Source organism: Schistocerca nitens, chromosome 7 (genome assembly GCF_023898315.1).
Source record: "Schistocerca nitens isolate TAMUIC-IGC-003100 chromosome 7, iqSchNite1.1, whole genome shotgun sequence".
NCBI lineage: Eukaryota > Metazoa > Arthropoda > Insecta > Orthoptera > Acrididae > Schistocerca > Schistocerca nitens.
The window spans coordinates 82,155,427-82,175,814 of record NC_064620.1 but is presented as its reverse complement, the minus strand read 5'-3'; the positions used below and the strand labels follow the sequence as shown (position 1 = coordinate 82,175,814).

At 43.5% G+C, this 20,388-nt stretch overlaps 1 protein-coding gene across 1 annotated transcript in view; it reads left to right on the top strand.

Moving 5' to 3' along the window:
- Positions 1–20,388, top strand: part of LOC126195480 (KH domain-containing, RNA-binding, signal transduction-associated protein 2-like) — a 380,097-nt gene that overhangs the window by 298,143 nt on the left and 61,566 nt on the right. Inside the window, exons 5-6 of the mRNA XM_049934110.1 lie at positions 4,185–4,311; positions 15,625–15,828. Coding sequence (XP_049790067.1) covers positions 4,185–4,311; positions 15,625–15,828 — 331 coding nt within the window. The remainder of the gene's footprint in view (positions 1–4,184; positions 4,312–15,624; positions 15,829–20,388) is intronic.

Here is a 20,388-nt window from a genome sequence, read left to right as displayed (position 1 = left end):
TTTTACCAAGTTGCACTTTTCCAATCCCCTTAAAACTTTAGCTAGGTCGCAGCTGTGGTTGCTGAGAGCTTGGACAGAATGTATATACGTGATACCACCATCTGCGTTATTTTACAGCTAAGAAAAACCAGAATAAACTGTAATATACTGATGTGTGATAGTTAATATTGCAATATCTCACGTTATATACTCGTAGGGTGAGTCACCTGCCCGTGCCAATCGGTTTAATGCAACCCGCAATGCCTTCAAATACCACATGCGGGATTTTCATTTTTTCTCTCTCACTATATAAAAACTAGTCGTCCTACAGAAAAAAATGAAAACAACTTTTTGTGGGAAATTTAATGTAACAAAATTTTGTACTGGAACTCGTTTTCGCTGGAGGCCACAGTTTTCAGGTTATTGAAGAAAAACGTGTTTTGCTTGAATAATTCGAAAACTACGATCTCTACCGAAATGTCTTCCAGTACAGAATTTAAGTAGAATAAATTACCTACAAAAATGTCTTGTTAGTTTTTTCTATAGGACTAATACTTTTCATGTAGTGAGTGAGAGAATATGAAAATCTTGCATATGGAATTTTAAGGTGTTGTGGGTGGTTTTTTTTTTTGTTCTAATAAATGTAGATAGAGAGGTACAAATTGACACACATGCTTGGAATGACATGGGGTTTTATTGGATCCAAAAAAAATACAAATGTTCAAAAAATGTCCGACAGATGGCGCTTCATCTGATCAGAATAGCAATAATAAGAATAACAATGTAAGACAAAGCAAAGATGATGTTCTTTACAGGAAATGCTCAATATGTCCACCATCATTCCTCAACAATAGCTGTAGTCGAGGAATAATGCTATGAACAGCACGAGCGCTGACTTCCCCGTGCATAGACAAACCCGCTACAGTCTCCATTTCTTCCTGAACTGTCTCAGCCGCATTACGCCTTGTCTCGGTCGGCCACTACGGAGTCTATCGTCTAAACAACCCAAGGCTTCGAACTGCGAAATCATTCTCGCCACAGCTGCATTTGTCAACGGACCTTTACCCATTCGAATCCCCTTCCTATGGCGATAGGAGCGTAACGATGAACTAGCACAGTCCTCATTCTGATAATACAGCTTCACTAAGAGCGCCTTTTCATGTAACGTCAACATACTGCGACTGCTGGTGCATCTGATTCTCTCTCTCATTACAGCTCCTTTCATACACGATTGTCATGCGCAGTCACTGACGTTTTGCTGTCCAGTGATATCTGTCGGACATTTTGTGAACTTTGTTTTTTTTTTTTGTTCTAATAAAACCCCATGTCACTCCAAGCATGTGTGTCAATTTTTACCTCTCTATCTACATTACTCCGTGGTTTATTAAGTTTTCAAATTTATACTGACTTTTTGATCACCCAGTAGTTTGCAGTGATACAGTTTAAATGCACGGTATCGTCGCCAACAAATGGGTTTTTCATCATCATGAACAAGTGAATCTGAAACTATGATGAACCACCAAGTTATTAATAGAAAGGGAGGAAAGAAGCTTAGGGTGTAATGTGGCTGGCTCTTAGCACTATGGGACTTAACATCTGAGGTCATCAGTCCTCTAGAACTTAGAACTACTTAAGCCTAACTAACCTACGGACATCACAAACATCCACGCCCGAGGCAGGATTCGAACCTGCGACCGTAGCAGTCGCGCGGTTCCGGACTGAAGCGCCTAGAACCGCTCGGCCACCACGGCCGTCTAGGGTAAAATGTCCCATCAGCTATGAATCAGTAAGAGATGGAGCACAGATTCTGATTCTTTGAAGGATAGGGGACGAAATAAGCTGTGCCCTTTTAAGAGAACTCCCTGGCATTCGCGTTAAATGATTTGGGGATAAAACGAGATACCTCTATCACAGTGTTGGGACAGGGATATCAACTGTCATCCTTCTAAACCAGTGCCATGTATGCTAACTACGCCACAATGCTCGCTCACTGAATGAGTGCAAGGACTACTCTTCTAAAACTATACTTTGTAGATCAGTGTGGAGAGCTTGGCTGCTTTTATCATACATTAAGATGGGTAATTTTCTAGTATGGTTCTGCGGGATATTCTGTTCGTCTAGTACTAAATCTCAATAGAACAGATAGGTACGTGACTGAAGGATATTCGACGTTTCTGCCCTGCAAGATATTTCTTGGAGTTTGCAAACAAGGGAAATTCCCCATCGCACCCCTCTCAGATTTAGTGGTAAGATAGCCCATCAAAAACTGAAGACAGACCAAGTATGGAAACAGGAAAAAGGTGTACTGAACCTCGAAAAAAAGCAAAATAAAAACAGTAAATTGTCCAAGACCAGAAAGTGAAATAAAGATCAGCCAGAAACAGTAATGGCGTCGTGGGCAAGTGCTAATGGTGTTTGACTGCAATGCGGACGAGCCGTGGTGGAAACTCCCTTTTTCCACTTTTTTTTCACAACATTATGAACTGTCCGTCCGGTCGTTGAAATGATTGTTCTCTTTCTGTAGTCTTGGCAGTATGAGTTATGTAATAAGAAGACGTTACCGTCGCACGTAGATGTGGTGAACCATGAGAGCTGGCGAGATACCACACAGACGTCTAACAGAAATGAAAACAACAAATAAACGGGTGTTTACTGTTTTCCAACAAAGGAATTAAAGTTTCAAGACTTTCAAAACGGAACGCAACTTGAAAAGGTTAAAAAATATATATTTTGACAGAGCGCAGAGAAACTGTGTGATTGTGACACTGAGATACCACACAGACGTCTAACAGAAATGAAAACAACAAATAAACGGGTGTTTACTGTTTTCCAACAAAGAAATTAAAGTTTCAAGACTTTCAAAACGGAACGCAACTTGACAAGGTTAAAAAATATATATTTTGACAGAACGCAGAGAAACTGTGTGATTGTGACACTGTTGCGCTCTTTTGTTACAGTTTATGTTACAAACTATTATGTTTTCATCTTTTCCTTGGGAGTGATCACATTCACATTCATACGAACACGCAAATCGGTCAAGGAGGCATATCTCGCTCACCTACCAGACGTGCAAATTAGGTACGTCGATAAGAGATTCCATCACATAACACATGTACAGTCACTGATGCCGTGTATGGCACAGCAGACGTGTTTTACGTTCGAGGATTCGGTTGACTTGTCGCCTTCTCATCAAATGTCTGCGGAAGCCACTTCGTTACAGATGCTAATAGAGTAGTTGCGCAGAATCAACTGTCATTTCAGGACCCTACTTAAACCTCAATCTTGTAAACGGACGTTACACAACGACACAGACATTAATTTTAATAAAGCAAACAGCAGAAAAAAAATTTTCACGAGGCAGGTTTGAACACAGCTAGCCCGCTTGGCAACCCAACACCGTAACGACTTTTTTTTCTTGATCTCATACAGAACATCCGATGAAACGCTGTTGTGCAGTGTCTCTAGGTTGCCAGTAAATCGCGTCATGTCGCACTTTTCAGTTCTGACCACACAGTGAGCACATAAAAATGCCTAGAGGAACAGTGTCCCCATCCAAGTGCAATGTGCCTGCTGAAGGTTCCGCCTGATTTCATGCAGCCCTCACAACGTAACTGTCATGTGTGTCCGTCGTCACGACAATGCTCAGCCGCAAACTGCAGGTCCAACGAAGGCGCTCCTGCATCGCTTTCGACCATACAACTCTGACTGGGAGTCCCCAGATTTTAATCTCTTTGCTCGCTTGAACTACTGGCTGTGACAACAATTTCGCACAGACAAGCTACAGAGCAGTATAGGGAATTGGAAAGTTGATGCCACGTTACGACAAATATTTAAATCGGAGCGATGAATATGTGGGTGTTGTTAGGTGTAGCTATATGTTGTGAATAATTTTTTTAAATTTTAATTGTGCTATCCGTTTCGTGACCAATCGGAGGTTGAAAAGAAATTGCCTTTGTAGTTATCAGTGTCACACATAGGGTTAATTAGCAGCAGTGTAGGTAGCTGCCTTTAATCTTCAAGTAATTTATTTTTATTCGAGGTTAACTAACTGCAGGATATGTACACCCTCGTCTCTGCCTGCCCTGCTGACGTTACCAATGAGGGCTGTCGTCGTGTATGACACAGAGCGCCACTCTGTCGACGCATATTCTTCTGAGATTTCAGAAACTTTGCAGTCAGGAGACAATGGACTTGTGTGTTGGCAGGACTACAACGACGAGATCCGTCAGGAACAGATGCGCGAGATGCAGCTGCTGAGCGCGCCCTCCGCCGTCGCAGCCTCCGCCGGTGCCGACGTTCTCTCGCCAGCTTCCCCAGCAGGGTCGCCCACAGGTAAGCCAGCCGACAGGTCTGTACTTGCTACACACACACACACACACACACACACACACACTCACAGATCAAATCAAATAAGTTTTCCCCAGTAAATGCACGACAAAATACGCACTGAACATTCAGAATTGGCGCTAAACTATACAAAAATAAAACGATGGTCAAGCGAGTAGCAGCAGTAACATAGTATCCATCTAAGGGTATGGTGAGATTTTTCCAAATCTCACCTCGTGTAGGAAAATGTGTGGTGACAAGTGGGAGTCAAGTGGAAAAGGTGTAAAAACCAGCGTATTACAACCAAAAAAGAAAACATACTAACGACGTACAATACAACGGAAAACGTAAGCAGAGAATTTGCACCACTGCTGTTTTCGGAAAAATGGTTTTCAATAGTAGTACGCTTTAGGCGAATGCTTCCGATTACTTTACATGAAAGCAAACTACCCTCAGCAAATCCAGGTTCACAGTTAATGTAGGAGGGTGAGTTGAAAAGTAATACCTCTGAAAGCTATAGAAATGGACTTCTGGAGAAGATTGGCAAGAATCTCCAGGAAAGAGAAGATCAGGAACACCGAAATAATAAGGAGAATGGAAATAAAAATGGTTCAAATGGCTCTGAGCACCATGGGACTTAACATCTATGGTCATCAGTCCCCTAGAACTTAGAACTACTTAAACCTAACTAGCCTAAGGACAGCACACAACACCCAGTCATCACGAGGCAGAGAAAATCCCTGACCCCGCCGGGAATCGAACTCGGGAACCCGGGCGTGGGAAGCGAGAACGCTACCGCACGACCACGAGCTGCGGACAAATGGAAATAAAAGAAAGAATATATGGCATAATGGATAGGAAGAAATTACAGTGGTACGGGCATGTACGACGAATGGAGGAAGCCAGAATGCCAAAACTGATACTGGAGTGGGAACCGGAGGGAAGAAGAAGAAGAGGACGACCTATGACAACCTGGCTCCAAAATGTACAGCACACAATGAGGAGAACGGGCGCAGAGAAAGAGGACACACAAGATCGAAACACCTGGAGGAGTATTTTGAAAATATAGTTTAAGAACGTTTACTCTTTGACAGTAATTTTTGAGTAAATTGTTATGTTGGAGATAAGCCTCTGTAATGAGGAAAAGCTCAAAATAATAATAATAACATTTTTATGTGATAGCTATTAAAGCTTTTTAAATACAACAAACTTTATTAACATTCTATATCTCTGTTATTCATTTCTACGTTTTTGCAGCCCTCTCCTGCTAGAGGGTTGCGAATTGTAGCATGTAACACTGTGGTATGTAACTTAACTAAGTGGGCGCGTGAGAAACAGCTTGCTGTACTCGAGTTTCGAATTCGAAGAGCTCGTCCACACATGGAGTACCCTGTCCTTCAGCATGACAATGCCAAACCACACACGGTTGCGGCGATATTTGCTACAATCCGACCCTTTGGGATCACTGCCACCGACCATCTTCCATACAGTCCCGAATCGGCCTCACTGGATTTTCATTTGTTCACAAAACTTAAAGAACACCTTCGTGGTCTGAAAGGGCACGGCCGATTTCCTTCCCCATCCTTCTCTAATCCGATGAGACCGATGACCACGCTGTCTGGTCTCCTTCCCCAAACAACCAACCAACCAACCAACCAACACCTTCGTAGACATCACTTTGATAGTGATGAAGCGGTGGAAGCAGAAGTGAGGTTGTGGCTCAGTCAACAGTATCAGTCCTTCTACAGTGACGATATCAACGAACTGGTCTCTCGTTGGGTGATATGTGTTCTTCGGCAGTCTGTCTGTGTTGAGAAATAAATATGTAGAAATAGAGATTTAGGAAGTACAATGTTAATAACGTTTGTTTTATTTAAAGAGCTTTCACATAAAGAATTCGGCGGCATTACTTTTCAGTACGACCTCCTATACATAGTTTCAGACGAACAAACATGCAAAATTTAAAAAATAAAACATACTGTTTCGTTCTTAGGCCTAAAATACAAAAAAATAGTCATTAACATATATTTACAGAAAGGATTAGAGGCCAATTCAAGTTGACACAAAGATGTCAAAATATGTTTTGGTAAATAGAGAGAAAAAACATGTTGTACAATAGTTGACAAAAAAGGGAAAGCAGCCAGAAAGGGACGAGGAAGCGAAATGAAACTTCGTTGTTTGAGGGGGTATGTGATATTATTGCAGTGATTACTTGGCAATATTAGCCCACTTACCAATATGACATAGTCCACATTCTGGACTGGATGGGACCACTAATCCGGCTGGGAAAGTGTCATAAATCCAATGTACCCTGTGCTGAGACAAGCTGAGCCACATCTGTGTGCTATTTGCTCATATCGGCATTCTTCAAAAACAGTCACTGAAAATGATGAACAACAATCTGAATGACGAGATTGATCTTTGCGGTGGGTAAATGCTGACGTAATCGGCGTTCGGCGCTACCAACAGAAACTGCAACGTTTATCTTCACCAGGCAATTTTCCTACATCGGCGTGAAAAAGGTCTCTTTCGACACGTTGCCAACGACGAATTATGAATGTAAGGTATGAGAGGTTAACTGGAATGAAACACTGCATGAAAATGCACCATGTACATAGTTGTTAATCAACAACCCAACAGCCGACCAAAAAAGTACTGTAATACCAACTTTTCATCTGTACAAAGTCCCATTTGTAACTTACAGATTTTCAAATTATGTGTTTTTCTTTCAGTTATTGCTCTAAGGAGGATAGGCAGGCTGCTAGTTTCTAGATGTACAGAATATCTAATAATAAATCAATACTTAAATATACAACTCTAAAACTAGGTAGTGTATTTAGGATGTACAACCTATATTTTTATTGGCTGATATGGCGAAATTTATTCCTTCGGTATATTGACACTTTCTGTCAATGAACTAACCTAAGAACATCTAATGAACTAACCTAAGAACATCACACACATCCATGCCCGAGGCAGGATTCGAACCTGCGACCGTAGCAGTCGCGCGGTTCCGGACTGAGCGCCTAGAACCGCTAGACCACCGCGGCCGGCTTAAAAATACACTCCTGGAAATGGAAAAAAGAACACATTGACACCGGGGTGTCAGACCCACCATACTTGCTCCGGACACTGCGAGAGGGCTGTAGAAGCAATGATCACACGCACGGCACAGCGGACACACCAGGAACCGCGGTGTTGGCCGTCGAATGGCGCTAGCTGCGCAGCATTTGTGCACCGCCGCCGTCAGTGTCAGCCAGTTTGCCGTGGCATACGGAGCTCCATCGCAGTCTTTAACACTGGTAGCATGCCGCGACAGCGTGTACGTGAACCGTATGTGCAGTTGACGGACTTTGAGCGAGGGCGTATAGTGGGCATGCGGGAGGCCGGGTGGACGTACCGCCGAATTGCTCAACACGTGGGGCGTGAGGTCTCCACAGTACATCGATGTTGTCGCCAGTGGTCGGCGGAAGGTGCACGTGCCCGTCGACCTGGGACCGGACCGCAGCGACGCACGGATGCACGCCAAGACCGTAGGATCCTACGCAGTGCCGTAGGGGACCGCACCGCCACTTCCCAGCAAATTAGAGACACTGTTGCTCCTGGGGTATCGGCGAGGACCATTCGCAACCGTCTCCATGAAGCTGGGCTACGGTCCCGCACACCGTTAGGCCGTCTTCCGCTCACGCCCCAACATCGTGCAGCCCGCCTCCAGTGGTGTCGCGACAGGCGTGAATGGAGGGACGAATGGAGACGTGTCGTCTTCAGCGATGAGAGTCGCTTCTGCCTTGGTGCCAATGATGGTCGTATGCGTGTTTGGCGTCGTGCAGGTGAGCGCCACAATCAGCACTGCATACGACCGAGGCACACAGGGCCAACACCCGGCATCATGGTGTGGGGAGCGATCTCCTACACTGGCCGTACACCACTGGTGATCGTCGAGGGGACACTGAATAGTGCACGGTACATCCAAACCGTCATCGAACTCATCGTTCTACCATTCCTAGACCGGCAAGGGAACTTGCTGTTCCAACAGGACAATGCACGTCCGCATGTATCCCGTGTCACCCAACGTGCTCTAGAAGGTGTAAGTCAACTACCCTGGCCAGCAAGATCTCCGGATCTGTCCCCCATTGAGCATGTTTGGGACTGGATGAAGCGTCGTCTCACGCGGTCTGCACGTCCAGCACGAACGCTGGTCCAACTGAGGCGCCAGGTGGAAATGGCGTGGCAAGCCGTTCCACAGGACTAAATCCAGCATCTCTACGATCGTCTCCATGGGAGAATAGCAGCCTGCATTGCTGCGAAAGGTGGATATACACTGTACTAGTGCCGACATTGTGCATGCTCTGTTGCCTGTGTCTATGTGCCTGTGGTTCTGTCAGTGTGATCATGTGATGTATCTGACCTCAGGAATGTGTCAATAAAGTTTCCCCTTCCTGGGACAATGAATTCACGGTGTTCTTATTTCAATTTCCAGGAGTGTATAAACCTCCGTAGACCTTACCCTACATCAGTTACACAACATCGAATGGGGGACCTACAGCGTAACGCGGAATTCGAACCACATGTTGTTTTTGACGATTCTTCACATCTTGGGGAGTTGAAGCCTACACTAGAAGTGCTCCGATCCAGGCTCGATCTCGCGACGTCTCGGTTTCCTGACACGCGCTTTATTGCTAGGCCTCTAGGCCCGTCATGTGTACACGGTAGATAGTTCACGTACAGGTTTTCAACAGTAAGTGTGCGAGCAGCAAAACTTTGATATTTACGGCCGTATCTTTGAATTGCATCGACTTAGAAAGTTACACTAATTACACCGCCAGGGATCGTAGACCTCGGTATGGGCCTTAAACATCGATTTGATACTCCTATATGTGTGAGAGATAAAGGGGTCTTAACGGTAGGACAGACAGACAAACAGGCATACAGCAAATTGAACCTACAAGGGGTCCGATTTCACCGGTTGAGGGAAGGAACCCTGAAAACATAGTGATCTCATGGTATTATTGGCGGGGAGGTCACATCTGGTGATGTTCGGCTGCCAAATACAAGTCTTCCGATTTGACGCCAGTTCGGCGACTTACATGGTGATGATGATTAGGGTAACAGGGCACCCAGCCCCCAAGCGGGCAAAGTCTCCAGCGCGGTCGGGAATCGATAATGGGACTCCCCGGTCTCGAGGTAAGAACTCGAATCACTAGAGCACGAGTTGAAACCAAATAATGAGTTATTTTTGTATAAAATTTAGTAGAAATTATTCCTTACAATCCTGAGCTAAGTTTCTATGACAGCCCCTGCAACTTGCGTCCATATCGGTGATAACTGCTTCCTACCCCCTATAGAAACCTTCACAGATGTGCATGCAAGAATTCATAAAAATTTCATTGCCATCGGCTGAATTGTATAGGAGCGCATAGGAGACAAGCAAACAAACGCATATGCAAACAAATATAGAGAGTATATAATGGATTAATAAGGACCACGCGTGGACGACCGGCAGACCGTGACTCGGATCTGTCCAGCGATTGGCTTCAATTCGGCCCGCGGAAGAAATTCGTGGGAGAGGGGGCGAGATCCTCGCATTGTGCAGTTCACACACACTGCTGCCCTTAACCCTTATATTTCATTTGAGAGTATCTGTATACGATAATATTCATCTCCTATAAAAACACTGTATTTTTAAGTATAATAAACTCCTGGAAATTGAAATAAGAACACCGTGAATTCATTGTCCCAGGAAGGGGAAACTTTATTGACACATTCCTGAGGTCAGATACATCACATGATCACACTGACAGAACCACAGGCACGTAGACACAGGCAACAGAGCATGCACAATGTCGGCACTAGTACAGTGTATATCCACCTTTCGCAGCAATGCAGGCTGCTATTCTCCCATGGAGACGATCGTAGAGATGCTGGATGTAGTCCTGTGGAACGGCTTGCTATGCCATTTCCACCTGGCGCCTCAGTTGGACCAGCGTTCGTGCTGGACGTGCAGACCGCGTGAGACGACGCTTCATCCAGTCCCAAACATGCTCAATGGGGGACAGATCCGGAGATCTTGCTGGCCAGGGTAGTTGACTTACACCTTCTAGAGCACGTTGGGTGGCACGGGATACATGCGGACGTGCATTTGTCGTGTTGGAACAGCAAGTTCCCTTGCCGGTCTAGGAATGGTAGAACGATGGGTTCGATGACGGTTTGGATGTACCGTGCACTATTCAGTGTCCACTCGACGATCACCAGTGGTGTACGGCCAGTGTAGGAGATCGCTCCCCACACCATGATGCCGGGTGTTGGCCCTGTGTGCCTCGATCGTATGCAGTGCTGATTGTGGCGCTCACCTGCACGGCGCCAAACACGCATACGACCATCATTGGCACCAAGGCAGAAGCGACTCTCATCGCTGAAGACGACACGTCTCCATTCGTCCCTCCATTCACGCCTGTCGCGACACCACTGGAGGCGGGCTGCACGATGTTGGGGCGTGAGCGGAAGACGGCCTAACGGTGTGCGGGACCGTAGCCCAGCTTCATGAAGACGGTTGCGAATGGTCCTCGCCGATACCCCAGGAGCAACAGTGTCCCTAATTTGCTGGGAAGTGGCGGTGCGGTCCCCTACGGCACTGCGTAGGATCCTACGGTCTTGGCGTGCATCCGTGCGTCGCTGCGGTCCGGTCCCAGGTCGACGGGCACGTGCACCTTCCGCCGACCACTGGCAACAACATCGATGTACTGTGGAGACCTCACGCCCCACGTGTTGAGCAATTCGGCGGTACGTCCACCCGGCCTCCCGCATGCCCACTATACGCCCTCGCTCAAAGTACGTCAACTGCACATACGGTTCACGTACACGCTGTCGCGGCATGCTACCAGTGTTAAAGACTGCGATGGAGCTCCGGATGCCACGGCAAACTGGCTGACACTGACGGCGGCGGTGCACAAATGCTGCGCAGCTAGCGCCATTCGACGGCCAACACCACGGTTCCTGGTGTGTCCGCTGTGCCGTGCGTGTGATCATTGCTTGTACAGCCCTCTCGCAGTGTCCGGAGCAAGTATGGTGGGTCTGACACCCCGGTGTCAATGTGTTCTTTTTTCCATTTCCAGGAGTGTATATCGCGACGGCATGTAGGAAAACCTAGCGCCGAATTAAAACAAATTATCGATAAACATTAACGTCACTGATGCCATACCTTCAAACTTCTTCGTTAGGGACACTGCTAAAGCCGTTTAGCAGCCAGTGGAAGAAATGAGACTACTGATTTACCTTATTCGTACTTTTTGTTTTTAACATAAAATAGTCTCCCAGCCGAGTATGGATTAGCCGTGCTATGCTACATACCCTGAAGTGACAAACGTCATGCTATACCTGCTAACATTGTATCGGACCTCTTTTTCCCCGTCGTAATCTAGCAACTCGACGTGACTTGGACTCAAAAAGAGGTTGAAAGTCCCCCGCGCAAATATTTGGTCATGCACGAGATTCACGTCGGGCGATGTAGGTGGCCACATCATTCGCTCGAACCGTCGAGAATGTTGTTCAAACCACGTGGCTCAGTGAAATACGGCATTGTCATCCATAAAAATTCCATAGTTGTTTGGGAACATGAAGTCCATGAATGGTATTGAAGTAACCAAACATAACCATTTCCAGTCAATGATCGGTTCATTTGGAGTAGAGAACACAGTCCATTCCATGTAAACACAGCCCTCTCCATTATGGGGTCACCACCAGCTTGGACATTGTCAGCTTGACAATTTGGATCTATAGCTTCATTTGGTCTGTGCCACATGCGAACCCTACCAGCAGCTCTTACCGACCGAAATCGGGACTCGTCTGAACACGTCACTGTTTTCCAGTAGTCGAGGGTCCAACCGATATGGTTATGACCCGAGGAGAGACGCTGCAAACGATGTTGTTATGTTAGGAAAGGCAGTCGCTTCGGTTGTCTGCTACCGTCACGCATTAACGTCTGATTTCGCCCCACTGTCCTAAAGAGTACGTTCATCGCATGTCCCACATAGATTTCTGCGGTTATTTCACATAGTGTTGCTTGTCTGTTAGCACTGACAGCACTACGCATACTCCGCTGCCCCCGGTCGTTAAGTGAAGGCCGTCGGCAACTGTGTTCTCTGCGGTGAGAGGTAATGCCTGAAATTGCGGTATTCTCGCCACACTCGTGGCTCTGTGGATCTCAGAATAACCAATTCCCTAATGGTTTCAGAATGGAAAGCTTCATACGTCTAGCTCCAACTACAATTCCGCGTTCAAATTCTGTTAACCACCGTTGTGGAGCTGTAATCACATTGTAACCTCCCCACAATATTTTAAAAATTATTAATATTAAATAAATATCGTCATTCAGTGTAACCTGCCCACAAAATTCTTTCTCATTTGTAACCTCCCCACAAAATTTCTTTTCACATTAACCTCCACACACAATTCTTTCGGCCGGCCGCGGTGGCCGTGCGGTTCTAGGCGCTCCAGTCCGGAGCCGCGCTGCTGCTACGGTCGCAGGTTCGAATCCTGCCTCGGGCATGGGTGTGTGTGATGTTCTTAGGTTAGTTAGGTTTAAGTAGTTCTAAGTTATAGGGGACTGATGACCACAGCAGTTGAGTCCCATAGTGCTCAGAGCCATTTGAGCCAAAATTCTTTCTGATTTAATCTAAGCTCAAAATTCATTCACATTTAGCGTAACCTGAAAACAGAAAAATTTCTAAATCTCTCAACAGTAAAAATTATAATTATGTCGTTCACATTTATGTGTAACGTCCTAATAAAAAAATAAATTCAGTAACCTGGTAATAATACAGTGTAACTAACCTCTCAATTAAATTGTCGCTCACTTATGACTTTTCAATAATTCACTGTGGATTTAACCTTGTAAATTTTGGACAACAGCAGTGCTGCTTCGTGGCCCTGAAAGATCATTCTGAATAAAAAAAGGAAAAATTCTTACCTCAACGAAGTCGCCGGATATATCTGCTCTTACAATAAATTTTTCCGGCACAGCTCTGTGCAATGCTGGCCGAGCTATCTGTCATTTATGAAAGGAAGCAACTGATTTTTCTATTGCAATAATCGGGATGATAATGGATGAGAGAAATTAGTAAATTCTTTAAATTGGAATGAATGGTTGTTAAAAGTCACTTTTTATGAGAAAGATTATTATTACGAGATTTTTAAAACATTTACATGGAACTTGAGATAACATTACTACATATGCGCGAGGCTGTTTTTTACCTTATACATTAATACTCAGGCTCCGACATCGCAGCACCGCAACCGGGCCAACCAACACGATACACCAGACCAGACCAGAGCAGACTCCATACTAGCAACAACTTACTGCTACAGCTACACAGTTCCTACTGCCCTCAACAGTGCTCTCTGGTCAGAGATTTTCTTATACCTTGCATATCGCTGGCACCTCTTACAACGTAGGAAACATTTTCACATGAATCATCTGAGTACAAATGACAGCTTCACCAATTCACTGCCCTTTTGCGCCTGCCACCATCTGTGCATTTGTTTATACAGGGTGTTTCAAAAATGACCGGTATATTTGAAACGGCAATAAAAACTAAACGAGCAGCGATAGAAATACACCGTTTGTTGCAATATGCTTGGGACAACAGTACATTTTCAGGCGGACAAACTTTCGAAATTACAGTAGTTACAATTTTCAACAACAGATGGCGCTGCAAGTGATGTGAAAGACAGAAGACAACGCAGTCTGTGTGTGCGCCATTCTGTACGTCGTCTTTCTGCTGTAGGCGTGTGCTGTTCACAACGTGCAAGTGTGCTGTAGACAACATGGTTTATTCCTTAGAACAGAGGATTTTTCTGGTGTTGGAATTCCACCGCCTAGAACACAGTGTTGTTGCAACAAGGCGAAGTTTTCAACAGAGGTTTAATGTAACCAAAGGACCGAAAAGCGATACAATAAAGGATCTGTTTGAAAAATTTCAACGGACTGGGAACGTGACGGATGAACGTGCTGGAAAGGTAGGGCGACCGCGTACGGCAACCACAGAGGGCAACGCGCAGCTAGTGCAGCAGGTGATCCAACAGCGGCCTCGAGTTTCCGTTCGTCGTGTTGCAGCTGCGGTCCAAATGACGCCAACGTCCACGTATCGTCTCATGCGCCAGAGTTTACACCTCTATCCATACAAAATTCAAACGCGGCAACCCCTCAGCGCCACTACCATTGCTGCACGAGAGACATTCGCTAACGATATAGTGCACAGGATTGATGACGGCGATATGCATGTGGGCAGCATTTGGTTTACTGACGAAGCTTATTTTTACCTGGACGGCTTCGTCAATAAACAGAACTGGCGCATATGGGGAACCGAAAAGCCCCATGTTGCAGTCCCATCGTCCCTGCATCCTCAAAAAGTACTGGTCTGGGCCGCCATGTCTTCCAAAGGAATCATTGGCCCATTTTTCAGATCCGAAACGATTACTGCATCACGCTATCTGGACATTCTTCGTGAATTTGTGGCGGTACAAACTGCCTTAGACGACACTGCGAACACCTCGTGGTTTATGCAAGATGGTGCCCGGCCACATCGCACGGCCGACGTCTTTAATTTCCTGAATGAATATTTCGATGATCGTGTGATTGCTTTGGGCTATCCGAAACATACAGGAGGCGGCGTGGATTGGCCTCCCTATTCGCCAGACATGAACCCCTGTGACTTCTTTCTGTGGGGACACTTGAAAGACCAGGTGTACCGCCAGAATCCAGAAACAATTGAACAGCTGAAGCAGTACATCTCATCTGCATGTGAACCCATTCCGCCAGACACGTTGTCAAAGGTTTCGGGTAATTTCATTCAGAGACTACGCCATATTATTGCTACGCATGGTGGATATGTGGAAAATATCGTACTATAGAGTTTCCCAGACCGCAGCGCCATCTGTTGTTGAAAATTGTAACTACTGTAATTTCGAAAGTTTGTCCGCCTGAAAATGTACTGCTGTCCCAAGCATATTGCAACAAACGGTGTATTTCTATCGCTGCTCGTTTAGTTTTTATTGCCGTTTCAAATATACCGGTCATTTTTGAAACACCCTGTAGCTATCCCATGACTTTTTTTCACCTCAATGTACAAACTTAAGGCAGTCTCCTTTGTTGTCTGGCTGCGTTTTCCTGTTATTCTACCTTCATCTTTAGCCAGTGATACAGTGTGGCCATCGAACTGGCTGATATTGCAGCCCCTGGTGTTCTTATAATGATCCCCCCACAACCGCACACCCACCTGCACTCGCCGGCGGCTCAGCACACTCCCCGGTGTCTTCCGGCAGGCGCGGCGGGCGCCGCTGTGCAGAACGGCCGCGTGCAGGCGGTGCCGACGACGGGCGCCGCCCTGGTCTACGGAGGGCAGCCCAACGGGCGCGCCGCGACGGCCGCGGCGGCGGCGGCGGCGGCGGCGGCGGGCTACCTCTACCAGCCGCAGCAGCTGCTGCTGCACCCCGCCTTCCGGGGGCTCGCGGCCGCCAGACCCGCAGGTAAGCACGCCGTAGGAATTCATTGAGGGGAGACCTGAGACAGAAAATAGAAAAAAAATACTTGACGTGGTGCTTTCGTACAACGTGGGTAAATAAATTTAGAGTAGAAACCGACCTGGCTCACATAGGTCTGAACTTACATCATGTAAGAATTTAAAGGTCGAGCAGAGCTAATCACTGGGCGCCTGCACCCAAAATTTTTCTTAGTCTAACATCGACGTCGCAATTTGCTTTGTCGCTAAGAGCTGTTGGAAACAATTACAGTGTAATCCACAAGGTAACTTAATCTTATCATAGATTATAGATCATGATAAACATTAATTATTTAATAATGAAGAGTTCAATTATTCTTCATGACACCCCTACAGAACTTAATCATTAAATACAAAAAAGACTAACATAAATTTATACAAATGTTATGTTAAACTCTATAGGGCAGTCCTGTCCTAAAGATAAATTTAAGCCTTTTCTCTCAAAAATTAAATTCAAAACCTTTTTAAGATCCAGCTGATTTCATTAATTCCAGCCACTAATTAAGTGTCTACTGATAATGCTACCTTCGCACATTCATAATACCTTGCACATTCATTAAAAATTTTTCCTCAGTGAGCAGACCAACCCTCAAAATATTATCAAGAAGACATGTTTATGATAAACAGGCAAAAACCAATGTTTCCCATTTTCTCTTAACATGGTAACAACAACGAATACTTAAATTACAATAAATATACTAATATTGTCATTGTTACAAAAAATATGGAAATCGATCCCACATCTTAATAAAATAACAAAAATAATTACAAAATCAAATTTTAAATAATGAATTAATATGTAATCTTAGCGATAGCTGGTTTATAGCTTACCATTATATTTTTAAATGAACAAAATATAGCTTAATAACTTTGAAGCTTATCACTTAAAGAATAAATAAGTATACATTTATATTTAATAATTAAATATAAATATAATAAACTTTAATATATTAATTTTTCTTAAAAAACTAGATACTTAGAAAAGGATTAACATTTCATTTCTACAAATAACTCAACAAAAATTATGATACATTAACTGTAAATTATGGGTAAATCAGCCAATAACATGAAAAATTAAAAAGCAGAAAAATTTTGATAAACTCTGAAACAAATGGTGCAACAAATTAAATTTACTTTTCCAAATTTAAACTAATATTCATAAACCAGTTACATAATCAGTAAATAATAACATAAAAAATCAGTTCTAAAAAATGTACTAAGACAGTATAGTACAATAAAATTATTTCTATCAATTAATGATATAAACTAAAAAAAACAATAAACAAGACATACCGGTCTATACAAAAAAGTTTTCAGTGTAAGTGAAGTACTTCACAAATAAGTTACACCATCCTGTACATTTACTAGGTTACAATTTATCTCACCTACATTGAATATACTGTACAAAAATTTTCAATAGAATAATCAGTAATCAGGCGATGTGTACACATCTCAGAGCCAATATAAGTTAAATTAACGAAAAATTATTGTCAAATCACTTTCATTAACAGTTTTTCACCATCAAATCCACTCATGAAATTGGCCCAAAATGTGAATTTTAATTTATTTTTTATTCAGTAATAGAACTCTCGGACAGTAAGTTCGCAAAATTTCAATAATGAAATGACATCTGATGTCCTTGAAAAATAATTAAATGTATGACATGGTCTTCCTGCCATGCCCACTTTTTGAAGCAACCACTCAATACTAGCTAGGTGAACAACATTTCATAGATTCCTTTCAAGCAAACGTGCATGGCATATGTCTAGAAGACTGTGATATACACTCTTCGGTTTTATAGATCAACTGTGAGTCTAAAAAAGTTTGTAAATAGCACAACACAGAATCCAAATGAATCTCTAAATACACTCATATGGGAACAAATTCCTAAAATCACATTTTCATCTCCTGCAGTAGTCAGAATTGCAACTTAAGATATATTTATTGTATTTAATTTGGGAACGTAGGGGAGAAGAAGGTATTAGAGAGAATGACTCTTAAGATAGGAAATATCGCTCAAGATATCTTGAGAAAAACAAATTTACAGCGCCTCTCTGCAGCTGAGAAGTCAGTTGAAGTCCTGGTAAAGGAAGGAATGCGGAAACAAGTGACCAGAGGAGAATTCTTGAGGAGAAAGAGGATGCTGAGTACAAATTTGCGACCTTCTGAAGAAGTGACATAGGAAAAAAAATTGGGTTGAACTGTAAATTGCATTTCCTGAAAATTATGTTTCTTGAGGTTTATGTATCTTTTTCTCATAATCTATGAAGGCTAGAATTATGAATCTTTGTGCACTTATTTCTATACACTCCATAAATGTTATCTCAAGAGTAAATTTTGAAAGTACCGGTGTAAGTTGAGATATGGGGCCAAGTGCTTGAGATTTTGCATATTATACTTACAGAATTCTCCTATTCGATATATTCAAAAACATCATGAGAGGTGCTTACTGTGGGCAAAGAGACCAAACATGGAAAAATTTATAGAAATATCTTGTACAGTTTCTGAGAAAGAGATATATGTACTGTAGATTTGATGCATCTTTTACATGGAACAGCCTGAATATTTCGATAAATCTGTGGAATCTTCCCGAGTTATTAGCCTTCGCAACTTTTCGACGAGTTTCCTACTCCTACTCTTCAGGCTAATTCTCGGGTTCATGTCAAGTTAATTGCTTTATAGATGGTAGACGTATCTGCCGAAAGTCCAGGGATTGAGCCAGTTGCATGCCTCCAGAAGAGAAGCCGCAGCTAGTGGCAGGAGGACCATCCGGTGGGGTGGAGTGGTCCATGCGTCGAGTCTTGGCGCTGCCTCAATGTTCCGCCAGCTGCCGACGCCGCTTTCGCAACACAGCGATCCTGTCGTATTTTTACTGATGCCACGTACAGTGCGGAGCTCAGCAGGAAACCACTGTCTCCAGCTGAAAGATCGTCCTGTACTCTTGTTTACGCTGTCTCTTTGATGACTGAACCCTATGGGCACACCTGTCGGACCTTCAGCAGAATAGTCTGCAGCACAGCGGCTGTAAATGAACGGGCTGGAAATGAAACCGACACTTCGCCTGAAGATGAGAGGTGAGAAACACCTCGTAACGTTGCAACAACGAGGTACCACGACTCGATCCACAACCGGAGTAGATTTCATCATTCTAATTCGCCGAGAAACGAAGCAGTCCCATCGGATACCTCATTTGTTCACAGCGAAAAGTCAGTTTCTGTATTTGTCGTCTTTTGTTTATACACCCTGTGGTGTTAAGGGGCTCCGGAACGCCCTATGCTTGCAATGTTAAAATAACGCTTATAAATTACATCTTTCCTCACAAAGTATTTGAGGTAGGAAGTTGAACTTTTTACAGATTATTTATTGGAATATGGGCTACAACTTAACACAGGGATTTTACAAAATTTTAGTTCAGTTATTAAAGATGATTTTTTTTTCAATTGTAATGAAAATTAACAACTTTTTTTTGCATTTTTTTATTTATATATTCAAAAATATACAGTTTTTTGGAAAAAGGCTGTGTTAAATTATGCAGAAGGTACTGTGTAACATTTACTGAAAGTTTCAAACAAATATGTTTGGAAGATCCTTAGAAAACATGTAATTAGTATGAGAAAGTAAAAGTTTTGGGAATCGAGCGACAAAGATTGGATTGACTTTTTAGTGCATTCTAGGTCCATAGGATGGATTATCTTCATCCTCTGCAAACTCCTCCTGCAGCTTCCTCTTGTTCTTCCTCCTGTTTACTCTTGCTTGTATTTCTAGACTCTTTACAGCCCTGTCTGCAGCCCGAAGGCGTTCCTTGTCTAAAGCAAGCATCGCTCGTACCATGTTAGAACCTATCTTCATTCCCATATTTCTAAATACCTTGCACCTTACAATGTTGCCATCATTGAAAGTCGCAACAGCATCATACACACCAAAGTGAAGTGTTTCTATTCCAACAAATACAGTCTTGGGGATTCTCGACCATATAATACTATTTACACTTTCATTGGGGTTTTGAGTTTTTCCGTGAATACACTTTTTCAACAGTCCAGGTGCTGCTAAGTCTCTGAAAACAGGTTTTATCACCTCCATTATTGCATGAGGCAGACTATGCTTATGAGTGTACACTTCACCAGTTAGCAATCCTTTGTTATATTCACACCAACTGTCTTCTTCTTTGGGACACAAGCTATGTTGGGGATTTTCATCGTCTTTATTGTTTACAGTAATAACACACACCTTTGGCTTTCCAACATTTCTCCTTTTCTTAAAAGCCTTCAGAGGATTTCTAATAACTTTACTTTTACTCATTATTATACTTCAACAAAACAGAGACCCAAGAAACAGAATTAATTACGAATATTTTCGAGATAACGACAGAGTAAATAAACATGAAACAATCGACAATCACACCAGCGATATATATTGAACCATCACAGGTTAGCCACAACACATACTTTATCTCACATCACTAAAATGTACCTGATGAACACGGACGTTAATAATAATACCATTTGACAGCAGTTTAACAGCGCCACAG